General features: G+C 38.1%; 1 protein-coding gene across 9 annotated transcripts; it reads left to right on the top strand.

The window, feature by feature from the left end:
* The first annotated feature begins 8590 nt into the window (after positions 1 to 8590).
* On the top strand, positions 8591 to 16380 carry CHCHD7 (coiled-coil-helix-coiled-coil-helix domain containing 7). Of its 9 annotated transcripts, none has more exons than XM_012661468.1 (6): positions 8644 to 8686; positions 9014 to 9149; positions 10358 to 10438; positions 11499 to 11569; positions 13321 to 13419; positions 14187 to 14362. In XM_012661468.1, exons 4-6 carry the CDS (start codon positions 11516 to 11518, stop codon positions 14289 to 14291), a joined length of 258 nt encoding a protein of 85 aa, XP_012516922.1. In that variant the 5' UTR covers positions 8644 to 8686; positions 9014 to 9149; positions 10358 to 10438; positions 11499 to 11515; the 3' UTR covers positions 14292 to 14362. The 9 variants fall into 9 exon arrangements, 8 of the variants coding, with proteins under 8 accessions (XP_012516922.1, XP_012516920.1, XP_012516924.1 ...); XM_012661466.1 differs by having other exon boundaries at positions 8940 to 9149; XR_001138182.1 differs by lacking the exons at positions 9014 to 9149; positions 10358 to 10438 and adding an exon at positions 16073 to 16380 and having other exon boundaries at positions 8591 to 8686; positions 14187 to 14517.
* Positions 16381 to 16635: the final 255 nt, after the last annotated feature.

Raw genomic sequence — 16635 nt, 5'->3', positions numbered from 1 at the left:
TTTTATATGCATTAACTTTGTTTATAAACTTCAGGGCATAAAAAATAGATTCACATACAAAAACAACGATCTTCAATTAAAATTCCGTATATTTCAGCAGTAAATCAAGTTATTCAGTTAAATATTTAAAGTCTTTATTCTAAGTCTAATTAAATCTATTACTTGATAGTTTATTTTCGTTTTGATTTGGGTAAACAATTATGACAATGTATTTTATATGTTGTATCTTTTAAAATGGGATATATGCCAAATTATTGTTGAAAAACATTTTTCTTAAACCTTTTTCTTAAGAGTAAACTGAAGTAAATTACATTAAAAGCTAGACCTGATACAGGTACTTTGCACAGAGCACAGTTAAGTCAGTTACTTGTTTGTATGATAGTAGCTCTGAGGATGCTCAAGTTTTATGAAGCAATAAAAAGAAAAGCATAAAATGCCACTAACTCCTGTTCAGTGTGCCCTATTCTCACAGGTGCTTTTCTGCTTTGAAACCTTTTAAACCCTTCCAAATAAGGACTAATAGGGCTGCTTCCACCACCACTCTTGGTACCAATTAACCAATTTTATTATATGTCTAATTCTATTTTAATGCTAAAACCTTATGAATTTGAAAAGTGATTTTCAGAGAAACTATTACTATGATTAGAAGAGAAACATAATCTAGATTGAAATTTTACTCAATTAAATTACCTCAGAGAATAACAAATTAGCAAAACACCAGAAAAACATTTTCTCCGGATTTATTTAGAAAACAATTTTAAAGGTACAAAGAAAGTAGATTCATGCTTGAGGTATAGCTTATAACCAGATATCCTGGTCATATTAATATTTATTTTTAAGGTTATAAGAGGTCTTATCCAAATATATAAAGTGACAACTCTTCCATAAACTGCAAATAACAAATTTAGTTTTAAAGTGATGTAGCTAATTTCTCTTCATTGGAATGTAATACCTAAAGAAATGACATTAGGAAATGCAAAAAGTGGCTTGAAAAAGGAAATGCACTCTCATACAAAACAGTATTTCCACTTCATTGCCTAAAGTTGATAAAAATAAAACTTACTATAACTCTTTTAGAGTATGATGACAAGTGATGTGGGCTCTATGTAATACCAGTATTAAGACAATACAAGAAAATAAAATCAAGTTACTGAGAAAATCTGGCAGACTAAAATTTAACTGGTGCTATTTTGAGCCTGTACACTTGAACTATCTTAAGCTACTAGGTTCAATTTCTTAAAATTCTCCCGATCAAGAACAATGAAATCAATGTTTATTAATGTATCTTCAAGGGAACAAAACTGATAACACTTTCTAATTTTGTCTTTTAGCCAAAGGTGCTAAATTCTTCATTCTCTAATCGATTTCTAGTTTAACAGTCTCCAAAAATGTATATTAAGGTTAAAGACTTTAATGTCTAACTATTGATTAAAGATATATATATATATTTGAAGTCAGATGGCAGTCCTTTAATTGTAGCATTTATTCTGAGAATATTCTCATATTCAGAAATTAAAAGATAGGAACTCATAATCACTTTGTATGTGTGCAATTCCAATATTGGTTTGAGACAATAATTCAAATATTTAATGACTAAAAGTCTAAAATGAGGCTCTTACTATCAAAAAAGGTAGAACCTGAAGACTCTGCAATGGCACATCATTCACAATTGGTAGAGAACTCTCCATTGCCCTTTAAGATGATGCCTCCTCCACTCTCAAAATATTTTCCAATATTTTGGCAACTTCTATTCCTGAACATAACACACACAGGCTTAGATTCTCCTTTAGAAAATCAATTACTAATTAATAAATGAGAAAGAAAAAATTCCTTTCATCGGCAGCATATACCTAAAAACATTCCAGAAATTAAGAACTTTGTTGGTAAAATGTTATCTTTATCTTGTGAAAAGCTTTTTAAATGTTATTGAGTCTGTAAGAAATTATTTAAATTGCTCTAAAAAACTCCATGAAGCAAACTATTCTTAGAATTGGTTTTAAAATTTATTTCATTAACTTAAAGGAAAGTTTTAAGCTTTCTAATGAATAATGATGAAAGCAATTTTTAATAGTTTCTAAAGTTCTCAGAACACTTCATGTAGGTACACATTTAAAACAATCTTTAAAAGCTTTTTTAAAAATAGCAGAAAATGATTTTTTCTTATTTTTTAAAAAAGAATTCCAAAAAAACCACTAAAAATTATTCTTAGAATTTAAATTAATTTAATCCAAATCTAAGAACATGAGGAGGAAAGACTTTGGGAATTTATTTTTAAAAGGTCATTATAAAACCACCAATTTGTATTAAAAATATACTCTGATAGGTTCCCCCAATTATCACTCTCATTTTTTTAAAGTAAATGTATAATTTTTACTTTCTAGTTGGTTATTCTTAATTCATATAAGTTGAATTTTAAATTTACCATAATTGTTATTTTATTCTGAAATTCTTATCTACCCAGTAGTTTACCATCAATTTTGAACATTTTAGTCCACACTTATGTTGTTGTTATATATTTTCATTCTTTAAAACTCTCATTTTTAAAAGGCATCAAAGAAACATTTTTGCTTTCTAACACCTTCACATTTCCAGGTTTTCTATGTTTCCAGATTAGGGAAAGATTCCACTTTTTTTAAATGCAAGGAAATATTTTAAGCAAATTGTCCTCTTAACCTAGGACATAATTGCATAAGATCATTCATTCTACATATGCACACACATTTCTTAGGTAGTCATCTCAAATTCCCAAAACACACTGTGGTTAGTTTTAATACCATGATCCTGCAGTAACTCTGTTTACAAGATATCCAGGGACTTTTAAATACTAACAATTTTAATGCAGTATCACACCACCTCACTTTTTAAAAATGAGATGTTATTTGTTTTATAAAAATGCTTTTTTATATTCTGATAAGTATTTTTGAAAAAGGAGCAAAATCCTTAACAACAACAAACACCAATACATCCACAAAATCAGAAAAAAAAATATTCAAGTGCCCTTGGTAGTTCCATACCACCAAATCCTTGTCAGTACCACCCTGCAAAGAGGAGGCAGGGTCAGCTGTATACACTGAGTAGAATGCAACCACTGGCAGCAGGCTAATTGATTTAAAAGTAAAAATCAAATTATGCTTCTGTAATAATTTCTACTAGGCTTTCATACACATATATTTCTCAGGACTTCACACATTAATAACTATACACCAACACTTTTATAAAATAATCTAAAAATTTTCATTTAATTTCTCAAATTTTAAAATGAAATTTGCAAATGAGATATAAAAGTTGCCCTGATATAAAATGAACAGTAGTAATAGTGGATTCTAGGTTTGGGCATTTCAAAAAATTTAGGCAATGAAATAAATACAAAAAGTAAAAATTAGTTACTTCTAAAGTGTTCTTATGTTAAAATAGAAATGAATTCCTATGCATGAATTCTAAAATCACGGATAACTTTACAGTTCATCAATCTGATGTATCCTGCTCTCACATTTAACTTATTTGTAAATACTTTTCCATGGCTACCATGTAAAAACCAATTGGTTAAATATGCTACCTACATTAATTCCTGTTAAAATTAAAGAAATTAAAGGTCTACCTTTGTTTTTTAGAAGTGACTGATACACTTTGAAAATATTCGATGTTTCAAAAAAGGTGTTTATCAGGTTCTTAAAACATTTAAAAATGGCTTAAGGGATGATTTATAGCCCTTTTACCTTGAACATATTCACTATCTTGGACTTTGTTGAACCGATTCAGTTCTCTCCTTTTGAAACTCTTCCCTTACTCAAATAACTTAACTAAAGAATCTGAGATGTTATCAATATAAAGAGAAAAATTTATATTTATTTCTTATGCATTTGCAAACACATCAAAAAGAATATGTATTCCAGGCAGTGTAAGTAAAATTATTCAGTAAAACTTTTTTTATTGGGGGGGTGTATGTATAACAGGTAATTTTTCACATATCTTAATTTCCAAAGAATAGGATTCTAAATAAAATATACTAAAACATTCCTAGATTAAATGATTATTTAGATTACACAGCTCAGGAGGCAAATGATTACTAATACAAAACAGGAAAGATAGCTATAGATATGTTTTAGTATCTGGCTTTTCAAATTTCAGTTAAGATAGGAGCATTACATTTAATTTAGGAAACAACAGTTTAATCCTTAGAAAGGAAAATTTGCAGAATACCAAACCAAAATGTATATAAGGATTATGTTAAAAATGAAGAAAACTCCCAGCATTGTATAATATTAAAACACAAAGAGTATTTTTAACATTTTAAGCTATACTGATAAAAATCAAATTCACTAATTTATTTAGTTGTAAAATGTCTATTTATTAAAATATTTTGGTTATAATAAAAATACAGATAAAAAATTTTATCAGTATTAGCCCACAACCATAAATCATCTTCTCCAGCTGCTAAATTCTCTATAGAATTTCAAATAGAAAAATTAGGCATATAAATTTCAAATAAGAATCTCTGTGAGGTTTCTCTGATTCTAACTGAAATAAAGATTTTGAGTATACAACATTACATTATTTCTGTAAACTGGTATAATTTAATAGTAGCTTCAGACAAAGGATGTTCAACAGGTAGTATTTCTAAGGCATCAAAAAAACTCAATATAATCAATTCAAATTAGATATTGTGTTGTGCCCTATTTAAATAAGACTCTCTAAGGAATTACAGACTCTATATTTGTGCACTCTGAATATATTTTCTAATTCAGACAAGTAGTCAGTTGTGTAACACCCAAGCACGAACAAAGTTTTACACCATCCTATATGAGAGAAAAAAAATGACAATACCAGCCACTTCTATTTAGGTTGACGATAAACCAATCATGTCTGAACAACCTGAATAACACAATGACCTAAATATAAATGGAAGAAATACTTTTCCTCCATTTTTATAGAGATTGAATTTATTAATATTAGTATCTGGTTTGTCAAAGTGGCAACCATTCAAGATCTAAAACTCATTTATTTTAAATGCATAGAATAATTCTGACTACTTATAGTCAATGCAACTGTCTTGAGCCAAAAAAGATTAACTTCAAAGATTTTGTAAGTATTAATGTCATTCTGAAACCTCTGGATGGAAGATTATTTGGGGGGGAGGAGTTTCTCTTCTCCATTGATAGCTTAATCCTTTTCCAATCAATTTTGATTTAACTGTGGGTCATGGGATAAACTCATTTTTTAGTAAGTTCTTAGAAAGTTGTAATTGCTTCCAAAATCAGAAACCACAAGACGATGTACTCAAACACCACACCAACGTAATGTTATGGAGATATTTACAGAAAGGTGGAGAGAAAAGCTCAGCTATGAACACACGTTAACATACAATGGACTACAAATTAATAATTTGTTTATACAGTATGACAAGAAAAAACATTCTGTACAAGAAGTCTAAAAATTCAGCTCTAGTTTTAGTCCATTTCTACAAATCATAAAAACAAAGGGAAAAGGGGATTTATTTCAGAAACTCCATATACCTGTGGAAAATGGAACACAAGTAATTTCTTTTCAAGATTAACCTTAATCTCAAATAGAGTATGGCTAACTATGTATTTTAAATTTTGAAAATATTGTGAAAATCTAAAACATAAGAGACGATAGTAGCTGATGGTCTATAAGCACTTTCTGTTAAATAACACAAATAAATTCAACTTAAAAGATGCAAACTGATAAGTCTCAGGCTTTTAAAATCTTTTCATTTCAAAGGTGCAAAGTTACAGCACATGTATAGGATGGGCTTTAAAAATGGATAAATATGTAAACTTTTCCATGGTGTTGGTCTGTGTGCTTCCCCCCACTCCAAAGAAATGCCTACTGCTTACAATGTTAAAGAATCTTCACCACTCTGTCTATAATTTTCAACCAGAAGTCCTCAATGTACCTTAAACCAAACTGAATATTAGGCATTTTACAGCTTTTGCAAAATGGCTGTAAAATCACATTATAGGCATACATATCTCTTTGATCTCATTGCACAAAATTCATAACTGTTCAATAATGCTATACCATTACACCACACACCTTCAACTATTCCCATTTTTCCAAAATTCCTTCCAAAATCAGCTTCCAAAGCAAAGCAATGTAACATGAAAAGTTCCTGGGAAGGCTTGTTACAAAAAAGAACAGCTTGGATACAAACTAATCTACACACATATCCATCTTCTGTTGAGCCTGTTTATCCCTCTTCTCCCTCCATCACTCCTAAAGGTGGGTGCACTAGAGTAATGGAAAGAGAAGGCTCTTTCATCACCACACCCTCCCAGCACCTCCACTTTTGGTCCTCAGACAGTGATTCTGTGTAGGTGATGAAAACCATAAGAAAAGAGAAGCTGTCCCTTTAAAATGCCCTGGTCTGTCCCATATCCCACGTGGAACCAACATCAGCAGCACTTTCCCATTACCATCAATGTGATGCAAGAGGCACCATCCTTTTATATACATAAAACCAGAAAACTTCAGCTTAACATTCTTTAGTAAGGATGAACAGGTGAAGCAAACGTGTCAGGAAGGGCGAAACCAAGCAACTCCCCACCCCTCCCCAAAAGGTACTCCAGTCTTGCACTCAAGTCTCTCTGTGCAACATCACCTCTCTACCCCTCCTCTGTAGAGCCCAGTTTAAAGAAAGGAGGGAGCCACTAACAAAACCTGAAGCATAAATGCGACGAAAATGCAATCTAAAGCCGGAAAGGTTTATTCTTCCAATCACACATATTAACTCTATTAAGAAAATGGCATCACTTTTTTTCCACCAAAAAAAACCCCGCAAAGATCATTAAAAGAGAGTTATAAAATAGCAAATATAGTGTTTATCTTATCTCAGATCAGTCCACATTACCCATAAGTTTAGTAGTTTCTGCACTTCCACCTCTCCCCTCCCTCCCCCTGCTTCTCTTGCATCGGATTTTCACGTTTTCTCATTGTCGGTTGAGTTATAAAAGGCTTTTTGCCCTTCGAAAGTTTTAAAAAATAAATAAATATTAACTCCTTGGTCCCTGCAAAGTCAAAATGGACTTCAGGGGAAAGGCGGTACATACTTTTACCTTTAGCGAGAAAAGGGGGAGCATCCCGGATTTTTAGGGATTTTTTTGCGATTTTTAAAAAATTTTTATTTGGTTATATGCCTGAGTTCTCCCTCCATTTTGGTTGTTTATGATACTGACAACAAGCTGTCCCTGCTCTGTGCCGATCTCCTGCTTTCATTTAGCACCCCCTCCCCCTACCCCCCCTCGCAGCTACACACCCCGGGCTCACACCTCCCCGCAGACCCCGCACCCCGACCCCGACTCGCCCACCTGAGGAAAGGGCAAAAACAAATTCATTTCTCCAGAAAAGAAAAACCTCTTTTGAAAAAGGGGCAAAGTTACCCCAAGTCACTCAAAGTGCCCCCCAAATATTGCCGACTGCGGGTTTCCGCCAGGCCCTTTGGGAAGCGACCTTCCCCCGGGATGTTTTGGTGGAAAATGCGGAGAGTTTACTCTCAAAACTGAATTTATATTAATTTTTCCCTTATTTTTCGGGTCTCTAATGTCTTCCGCTCTCGCTGCTGCCGCTGCCGCTGTCACAATATTCACAGCACCAGAGAGGAGGAGGAGGAGGAGGAGGAGGAGGAAAACTTTTCAAACTTTCCAGACCCTGAATAAAGGGTTTTTTTTTTTTCCCACCGACCTCACCTTCGGGTCCCCAGCCGCATCGCCCCCTGCCCTGTCAGAAGCGACTTCGGTAGTCCTCGCAGCCCCGCTTAATTATTTTATTTTATTTTTTATTATTATTTTTCTCTCTGGGGTCCTGAGCAGGGGCTGAGAGTAGCACAAACTTTTCCTCCTCCTGCCGCCGCCGCTGCTCCTCTGCCCCCTCAGCTAGTCCCATAATTTAAATAACCCTGATATTTCTCCCGCTAAACGCCTCTCCGCCGCCCCGGACCCCGGGAGAACTCACCGCGGGGCTTTAACATCCTCCCTCCGGCCCGTCCGCCGCCTTTACACCGCCCGCGGAATTTCTAATAATTTTTTTCTCATATTTCGGGCTGGACGCGGCGGGCCTGGAAATTGTTTCCTTACGCCTCTTTCCAGCAGCCATTGTAGTGTATGCGCTGCCCCTGCAGCCCAACTTGCAGCTGCCGCCGCCGCCGCCGCCGCCGCCGCCGACGTCGCGCCCACCGCCGCCTCCCCCGACCTACTCTGCCACCGCCCCCGCCTCCCGTCGGCCCGCCCCCGACCCCCGCCCGCCGCTGAGCCCGCCCCCCAAGAGCGCTCCGCCCCGGGGCCTGCCACTCGGCACCGCCGAGGCCAGGAGCCGGCCCGCCGATTGGTCTATGGCGCCGCCCGTCAAGCCGAAGTGTTAAGAGGCGGGCCGCGGCGAGGGGGGCGCGGCGGGGCGGGGGCGGGGGCGGATCCGCGCGCGCCGCCCCGCCCTCTCCTCCCTTCTCGGCCCTCCTCTCGCCAGCCGGGGGCGGGGCGAGGCTCGCCCGCCCCCGCCTCGCAGAGCCCCATGCGGCTGTCAGTCTGGCAGAGGCGCACGGCGATTGGACGAGCCTCCGCCGGGGAGCGGGGGCAGCAAGTTGGGATGCGCGCTACTTAAGGTCCTGCTTCGTGAGCCATTGACGTGTTTGGAGCTGGAGAGTGCCTGGGCGCTGCCGGAGCGGCGCCCCGAGGTGAGTGGTCCCTCGCCCCTCCCTTCGCGGCAGCTGAAGGCTAGAGGGAAGAGACGGGCGCACCTGGGCCGCCGCGGGGTCCGGATCCGCTTCTGCTGCGCGGAGCCGCTCCCACCAGGCTTCTCCGCAGCGCGGGCCCCTTCCTGTCCGCTACTCCAACGGCCACACGGGTCTGTTCGGGACGGGGGCGAGGAAGGTGACCTCTGCCTCGTCCAGACATCACCAGCTCGTCCTTCATCCTCCTTTTCTCCAGCCTTTGAAGCGCAATCACCTGTCCCCGTCCCCACTTCCTTGCGTTTTTCTCGACCCCTGCCCCTCTCGGCTCAGTCGCAGGGCAAAGCAAGGTGTGTTCACCTGTGCCTTCCGTCGAGGATTAGACGCTGACGGGCAGCACAGCGGAAGGCAGCGAGGCCTCGGATTCGCCTCTCTCCAGGTTCTCCTTCGATCTCCCCTTCCCCCTCCGGTATGCCACCCTTGACTTCTTGCCCCTGCTCCTCTGCACGCAGCAGTGGGTTAGCGGCGTGGTGTGTGTCAGCTTCCCGATTTAGCAGAGCCATGGACCCTGCCTGGGCTCAAACCGGCATGTAGTCATGGACGTGTTGAGTAACGTTCCCTTCCCCCTTCCCTTTCTAAGCTACTGGAAGAGTGGGGACGTGAACCACTGGGTGGGAAATCAAGAACTGCTTTACTAAGCAGTTTGCCTTTTGGAGTGAATTTTAGAGTTAGTCCTCAAATGTGCTGTGGTTTCGCGGCCCCTCCCTCAAATCTTTGGTTTTCTTTCTGGCTATCCTCTGCGAGTGGTAGAACCTGTAACATTAGTTAGTACATTCAGAAAGTATTAATAAGTATAATAGATAGGGCCTCTTTGGTAGAGCATTCGATCTTGCCTTCAGCCTGGGTCCTCACTGTAAATTGACATTTCCTCTTCATTTCTAATTAATACATGAGGAATTCATGCAAAGGAGGGGGATTTCGGAAATCCAAACTTAGGGTGACTTGTATTTAAAATCCAGAAGGAAAAGGAAATGAAATGTGAATAAACTCATGCAGCAAACCTGATGGAGTATATGTGATGTTACCTAGGTAGTGTTTTTAAAGAATTTCTAACTGATGATAATAAAATACAGAGTAGAATACTTTAATGTAAGGCACACAACTTGAATTCCATACAAGTTTGTCTGCCTTTGATCCTTGTTCTGTGTTCACATATCATAGGATAGATATAAAAAAGGAAGCTTTGAATTTACTTAGTACCATCATCTCTCTTAGGAAGAAATCAAACTCAGGAAGAAGCCAAAAAAAATTGTGTTCAGGAGAGGAAGAAACTTTTAGATATAATTGGATGGCTGCTTGAATTTCCTTTTGGCCAAGATGTTTCTCTTGGCTGGGTATTTTCATGTATTGTTTGATGAAAATCATAAAGTGATTATTTAGTGGCTACTAAAAGTTAAAGGACCCCAAATAACCAAACTCTTTTCCATCCTCCTTAGCAAAGGTTGGCCTGCTTTAGCCCAGACATCCTGATCTTTCCCATAATAGAAGAAATTGGACTGGGTAACTCTTGATTGTGAATACCTCCACTTATCAGGAGTTTATGGGGTTTGTTTGTTTTTCCTGAATATACTTCATATCTTTTAACATAACTGATATTTTTCAATGGTCCTACCTTAGGCAAGGAAAGCAGAAACCGTTTCGTACAAGAATTCTGACCTCTGTCTGGTTATACTGCCCAGTTTAATTCAGTGGGATTTTGTAAGTCATACTGCATTATTTTTGCTGGCTTTTCCATTGATATTTAGGTAGAAGAATGATTAAACTAGAACAGGATTCAGGAGTACAAGTTAGATCAGCTCCTTAAGCTTACTTCAGAGCATTTTAAAATATTTGTGGGTAGTTCATCAATAGCATACCAATATATTGAAGCAGAAGTCACTTTGAAATAATTATTTTGGTATTGATTTTTGAATTTTCTCTTTTACTTTCTTTCTGTGACATTTCTTTGAAGATAATAGGCATACCAATTTCAGTTGAATTCCATTATAGAAAGCAACTGTATTCTGGGATATAGTTGACATACCTGTTACCCAAGTATATGACTTGACTTGGAATAACTGATTGGCTCTTTGGGAACTGTGATCATCTTTAATCGATACTTTTGCAAAGCTGTATCTCTAAGACTTGAATTGGAAAATTACCTGAACCACAATAGCATTCTCTGACTTCCTTCAAGCCAGGGAAATATCAACTAAATAGGAGATGCCACTGGAAGTAAAATTTCAACTTTTTTTTTTTTTTTTTTTAAAAACACTGCTTTTTGAAATGTCAACTAAGCAATAAGTTGGCTTTTTGATGTATTGGCTACCCTGGTATTAGCCACACAGTAGGCACTCTGTACTTTAGTTGATGAATGCTTTTTCTAAAGTTGGGCTGTACTAAATTATTCCATTCTTATTTTGTATGATGATCATAAGGAAGTAATCGTTAGAATGCATACTATATTCTTAGATTTTGTTAATACATTTAATTGCTTAAACTTAAGAGTAAACTACAGCTAAATTATAGTTGAATTGTCTTCCTTACTGGATATTATAATCAAATTTTAGTAGGTGAATTTCAGTATGTGGCCTTCGTGTTGAGGCATCATGGCAAACAAAGGAAAAACACATGCAAGTTTTTATTCTCAAAATACAGAGGGTATATGTTCCTCACTGGATGATTATTATGCCAAAATTAAATTTTCAAGTGGGGCTTTTGAGATCTATTGATTTCTTGTTATTCATTGTATAACTCGTTTTTCTCTTTCTCCCTTCAGTAAAGAAGACTGTTAGGATGCCTGTGGTAATGCGGAGGCTTAGAGATCCTGACATAAATCCTTGTTTGTTGGTAGGCTAATTTGCTTTTAATTTTCATAAGTGCTAAGTTGGAAAAACAGGCTTCTTCTAATTTTGTGGGCATCTGTTTTCTGCAGTTGTTGAATAAAGTTATTTCTGTATAAAAAAATTGCTGGCTAGCATATTATTATTTCACTAGAGCATTTTTAGATATTCATAATTTCGCTAACAAAGATTCATCTTTAGTTTCCCATGTTTGTATACTCAAGCATTTAGTTGTCACTGTAAAACTGGACAGGCATATGTAACACTGAGCAAAATCTTCAAACATGGAAAGTTGGAAGGTATGACATTTTTAACACCGTCACTGAAATTTACTGTTTTAATGGGAATAATTTCATCACGTTCTTGAGACCACCTGGCTGAGAGTATTGGGCTGATAATAGAATTAGCCTATTCGAAGCCTGAAGGTTTTCACAAAGGTATCTCATCAACACAATTGTTTTGTTTTGTTTTTGAGACAGAGTCTCACTCTGTTGCTCAGGCTAGAGTGCTGTGGCGTCAGCCTAGCTCACAGCAACCTCAAACTCCTGGGCTCAAGTGATCCTCCTACGTCAGTCTCCCAAGTGGCTGGGACTACAGGCACATGCCATCATGCCTGGCTGATTTTTTCTATTTTTAGTAGAAATGGGGTCTCACTCTTGCTCAGGCTGGTCTCGCACTCCTGACCTCAAGCAATCCTGCCTAGGCCTCCCGGAGTGCTAGGATTATAGGCATGAGCCACCATGCCTGGCCAGTTGTTTTGTTTTAATGATAAGCTTGTATTGGCATTTATTTGGTATGATTTGCAATACTTAACTTAAGGCTTTACTACCCTTAAATAACGGAGTCATCATGCTGGTGCTGTGAAAATTATGCTCCCTGATCCCATGTGCATTTTCCAAATAGATACATTCATTAAATATTTGGCATAGAAATTTAGCTTTGTTCTGTATATTAGGTCAGTTTTCAACAGTTTTATTAAGTAAATCTGTTTGGGTAGAAGATGTTTCTTAGATCTGTGAAGGAATGCCTACTGGTTTAGTTAAAGCTTTCCTTTAGATGACTCCTCAGAGTTACACCTTTCACTTTGAGGTTAGTTATCCAATCTACTTTCAGTTCAAACAGTTTAAGTTTAATCCCCAGGTGTTACCTACCTTCCTTTCAACACATAGCCCTATGTTGCTCACTTTGGTTTTAAGTGATATTACTAGTATCTATTAAAATTTGCTTATGTAATAGTGTATTTACTTGTGGAATGGAGTAAATGATAGCCAAAAATTTGTTGAGATGAATGGTGTTAATGTAGGTTTCCCTGATCTATGCCAGTTATTAGCAATTTACTTGAAACCTTGAAACCAGCATTACAATCAAACATTCAAGTCAGAGTGAGGATTTGGAAAAGCAGGAGAGCTGTTCTGTGAGTCAGGAGACTGTGGGTTCTAGGTGCGCAGCAGTGATTTTGAACATACTTCACCTCGTTTCAGTTTCTTGTTAAATGGTTACTGGACTAATTGATTACAGTCAGTGCTCTGGCTCAAATTCCTATGATTCAGAAAACTGGCCCAGATGAAGAGGAAGATGTCCGCCTGAGCAGAGTGAGTGCTGGGATAGTTGGCAAGATTGTTCAGCTTTTGTTAGTGTCTACCCATTAAAATGAACAAAAGTGAACTATTTCACATTATTTGCTTTGGGGGGGAAGCAACTTTAGTTTGCTTTTAGATCCCATTCCACCTTTTAAATGATGCTTCTCGTGTATTCAAGGAATCTGATGCTTCTGCCAGATGTATGGATGAAAATAACTATGACAGGGAAAGATGTTCCACTTACTTCTTGAAGTACAAAAACTGTCGGAAATTCTGGGTAAGGCTTGCTTGATTAGCTTTGTGTTAAACCCATCTCTCAGGCTGAAACTGAGGCCTGAAATTAGTCAATACCCACAATCCTTTCCCAGTGATGGCTGTAGGGAAACTTAACTTTTCAACTTTATCCTCTGTGTGCTCTTTTAGCGCTAACAGATCCTCAAGAGCTCTTGTTAGCTGCCTCATCCTACTCTAAGCTATAAGAATGCAGTTTTAGTATAGGCGGGTTTTCTAGGTATGTAAGTATCTGTAGTCCTAAAACAATAGCCTTGTTATAAATTTAGTTTTCCTGGAGATGAACAGCCCTGCTGTAACATATCATGTTAGGCTTCTATTTCTGCCTCCTCCTTTCCCACTGCCATCCATAGTAGTTAAAATGTGCCCATTTTTCTTAAGATATTGGTATATAATTTCTATTTTCCTGAGCACTGGGCCTGGCTATTTCCTTTTCCTTTGCTAAATGCACTGTTGGTTTCGTTTAGCAATTGTTTAGTAGCACTTCTTAGTGGACTAGATAAATTTTTGTGCTTTGTACATGCACAGTATGTCCCCATCCCAACTGCTGTTAATGTATTCCTATGGGAATTACCACTTCTATTTAATTGTTAATAGTTTGAAAACATTTATCTGGAATCTATAATTAGGTTTTTTTTTTTTTAACTTGTCTTTTGGAATTTCCTTTTTGAGGAAGCAATAGCAAAACACTGGCAAGTGATTAGCATTTAATACATGACCGATTTTGGTTTCTTTTTTTATATCTATACACAGAATTCTATCATGAACCAGAGAAGACAGAATGGAGTGAAGCCACCTATGCCTACAGCAGCAGAAAGAGATGAAATCTTGGGAGCAATGGGAAAGATGCCCTATTGAATGTTGCATTAAAATTGTTTATATAACTTGAAGCAGATGAATATTTTTAATAAATTATTGCTGTAATCTTTTAAGACCTTACAGGCCTCACCCAGACAGACCTTATGTTCTACAAGGGGAGATGGAGTTAAGTCAGCCCAGTGTCCTGTGTGCTTGCTCTCAGTGCCAGGATGATGGTAGTCGCTGCTGGCTATGCTATAGCACTGAGCTTACGTGACTTCCAGAGGTAAGGGAGTGTTAGGGGAGGCTACATGCAAAGTTGAGCTTTTCTGCTTGGTCTCAAAAGAAGAGTAAGATGTGAACAAGTATATACCAAACGGGGCTGAGAGGAAGGCAGTGTTTCCAAGAAAGGAAATGATGTGAGCAACAATGTGCTGGAAGGAAAGCTTGAATCGCGTTGGGAGAGTAGCCTGTAGGCAGTTTGACCTAGAGTTTTAGGGGAGAGGGAGGAGTGATGGGGCAAGATTGAAAAGGTAAGTTGAAAGTAAGGGATGTGTGGTGGGCCTCAGACCCCAGACTTCGTCCTCAAATCCGTCTGTCCTTCTCTCACTTATCTTTGTTTAAGTAAGGTTAGTACATTCACTAACGTGGAGGGGGGAACATTTTGTCCAAAATAAATGGCATGAAACAGAACTGATTTTCTTTCTTTTCTTTCTCTAAGGGCTTAGTTACAGGATTCTGTGACTAACATCCATAAATACTGGTTAGGCTTCTGAGCTGTACTATCAGTTCTTGAGCCATAGTAATGGGAAAAAGAGAAATTGATTCCCTTAGAAGTAGGATTTCTATTTGCAGGACGAGATGGGCAAGGAAGGGCGGGGGTTCATCAGGTGAACTCAACACTGGCATGAGACTAGAGCTTAACTTCACTTTATGATATAAAAACAATGAGAATATTCACTATATGACTGGGGTAGATTGTGTAACAGCTCTCCCTATGCCCACTGTCTTTTAAAATCTAGTTTGTTTCATTCACAGAATAGTTTTATACAGACATGTTATTTAACAAAATTTAATGTATACTTGAAAACAAATTGCCTGTCCCTCCTTTTCATCTGGTCCTAGATCAAGAGTATTATTTTATTTTATTATTTTATGTTTTTGTAGATATGGAGGGTCTCGCTATGTTGCCCAGGGTGAGCTTGAACTTCTGGCCTCAAGTGTTCCTCCCACCTTGGCCTCTCAAAGTGCTGGAATTACTGGTGTGAGCCGCTGCTCCTGGCTAAGAGTATTATTTTAATGGCTGCTGACAGTAAACTATCCATCTGAATCCAAAACCAAGTTCAGAAGTTTTTAAGCCTTATGACCTTGATTGTGAAACTGGTTCTATTTGAATAAAAAATGGATTATTTCAAAAATTCTTTTGATTGCTATAAAAATGATGAATTAAAATAGGACCTGAAAAGAATTAATACATACTATGTGAGAAGCATTTTAGTACTTTTAAGTGTGCTTGTTTAAAGGGTTTGGAATTTTAATGTCATGTCTTTGAATATACATACCAGTATCAATATTTATCCTGTGGTTAATTGTCCTGACATAGCTCTTTAAAAAAAAATTTTTTTTTTTTTAAATAGAGATGGGGTCTCACAATGTTGCCCAGGCTGGAGAGCAGTGGCAGGATCATAGTTCACTGCAGCCTCCAACTCCTGGGCTCAAGGGATCCTCCCTCCTGCCTCAGCTTTCCGAGTAGCTGGCACTATAGGCATAGGCACGTGCCACCACGCCCAGCTTTTTAAATGTTTTGTTTATTTATTTTAACCACCTTTCCTTCATTGCAGACATGGACTCCTGCCTTAGCACCAGACATTCCTGCCCACCGGGCCTCTGGATTGAGGTTGATTTAGGTTCAAAGGCTGCAGCTGACTGACTGGTGGCTCTGTAGGGAGCTGTGGATCTGGAGCTTCTGGAAGAAGCATTTAAATGCTCAGAACCAAGGTGGAGCTCAGGCCAAGGCTGGACCTGGGTGCTAGGCTGGCCTGCAGGGTTTGAGCTACTACCAAAGCCCAACTCCTCGGACTGGCACACAGAGTCCACACGAAGAGACTGGCCTCTTACTTGACCCTAGAAGACTTTTTTTTAAATAACAGCTTTATCGAGATATAATTCATATGCCATGTATATCATCTATTTAAAGTGTGCAATTCAGTGGTCTTCTGGATATTCACAAAGTTGTGCAGCCATCACCATGATTGATTTTAGAACATAATCATTACCCCAAACCGAAACCCTGTACCCATTAGCGCTCCCCATTTTCTGCAATACCAATCCCCCAATGCTTAGGTAACCACTAATCTTTCTGTGTATATTATTGCCTGTTCTGGACATTTATGTAAATGGAATC

This window comes from Propithecus coquereli, unplaced genomic scaffold (assembly GCF_000956105.1).
Source record: "Propithecus coquereli isolate 6110/MARCELLA unplaced genomic scaffold, Pcoq_1.0 Scaffold71, whole genome shotgun sequence".
Classification (NCBI taxonomy): Eukaryota; Metazoa; Chordata; class Mammalia; order Primates; family Indriidae; genus Propithecus; species Propithecus coquereli.
This window is presented reverse-complemented; position numbering and strand designations above follow the sequence as displayed.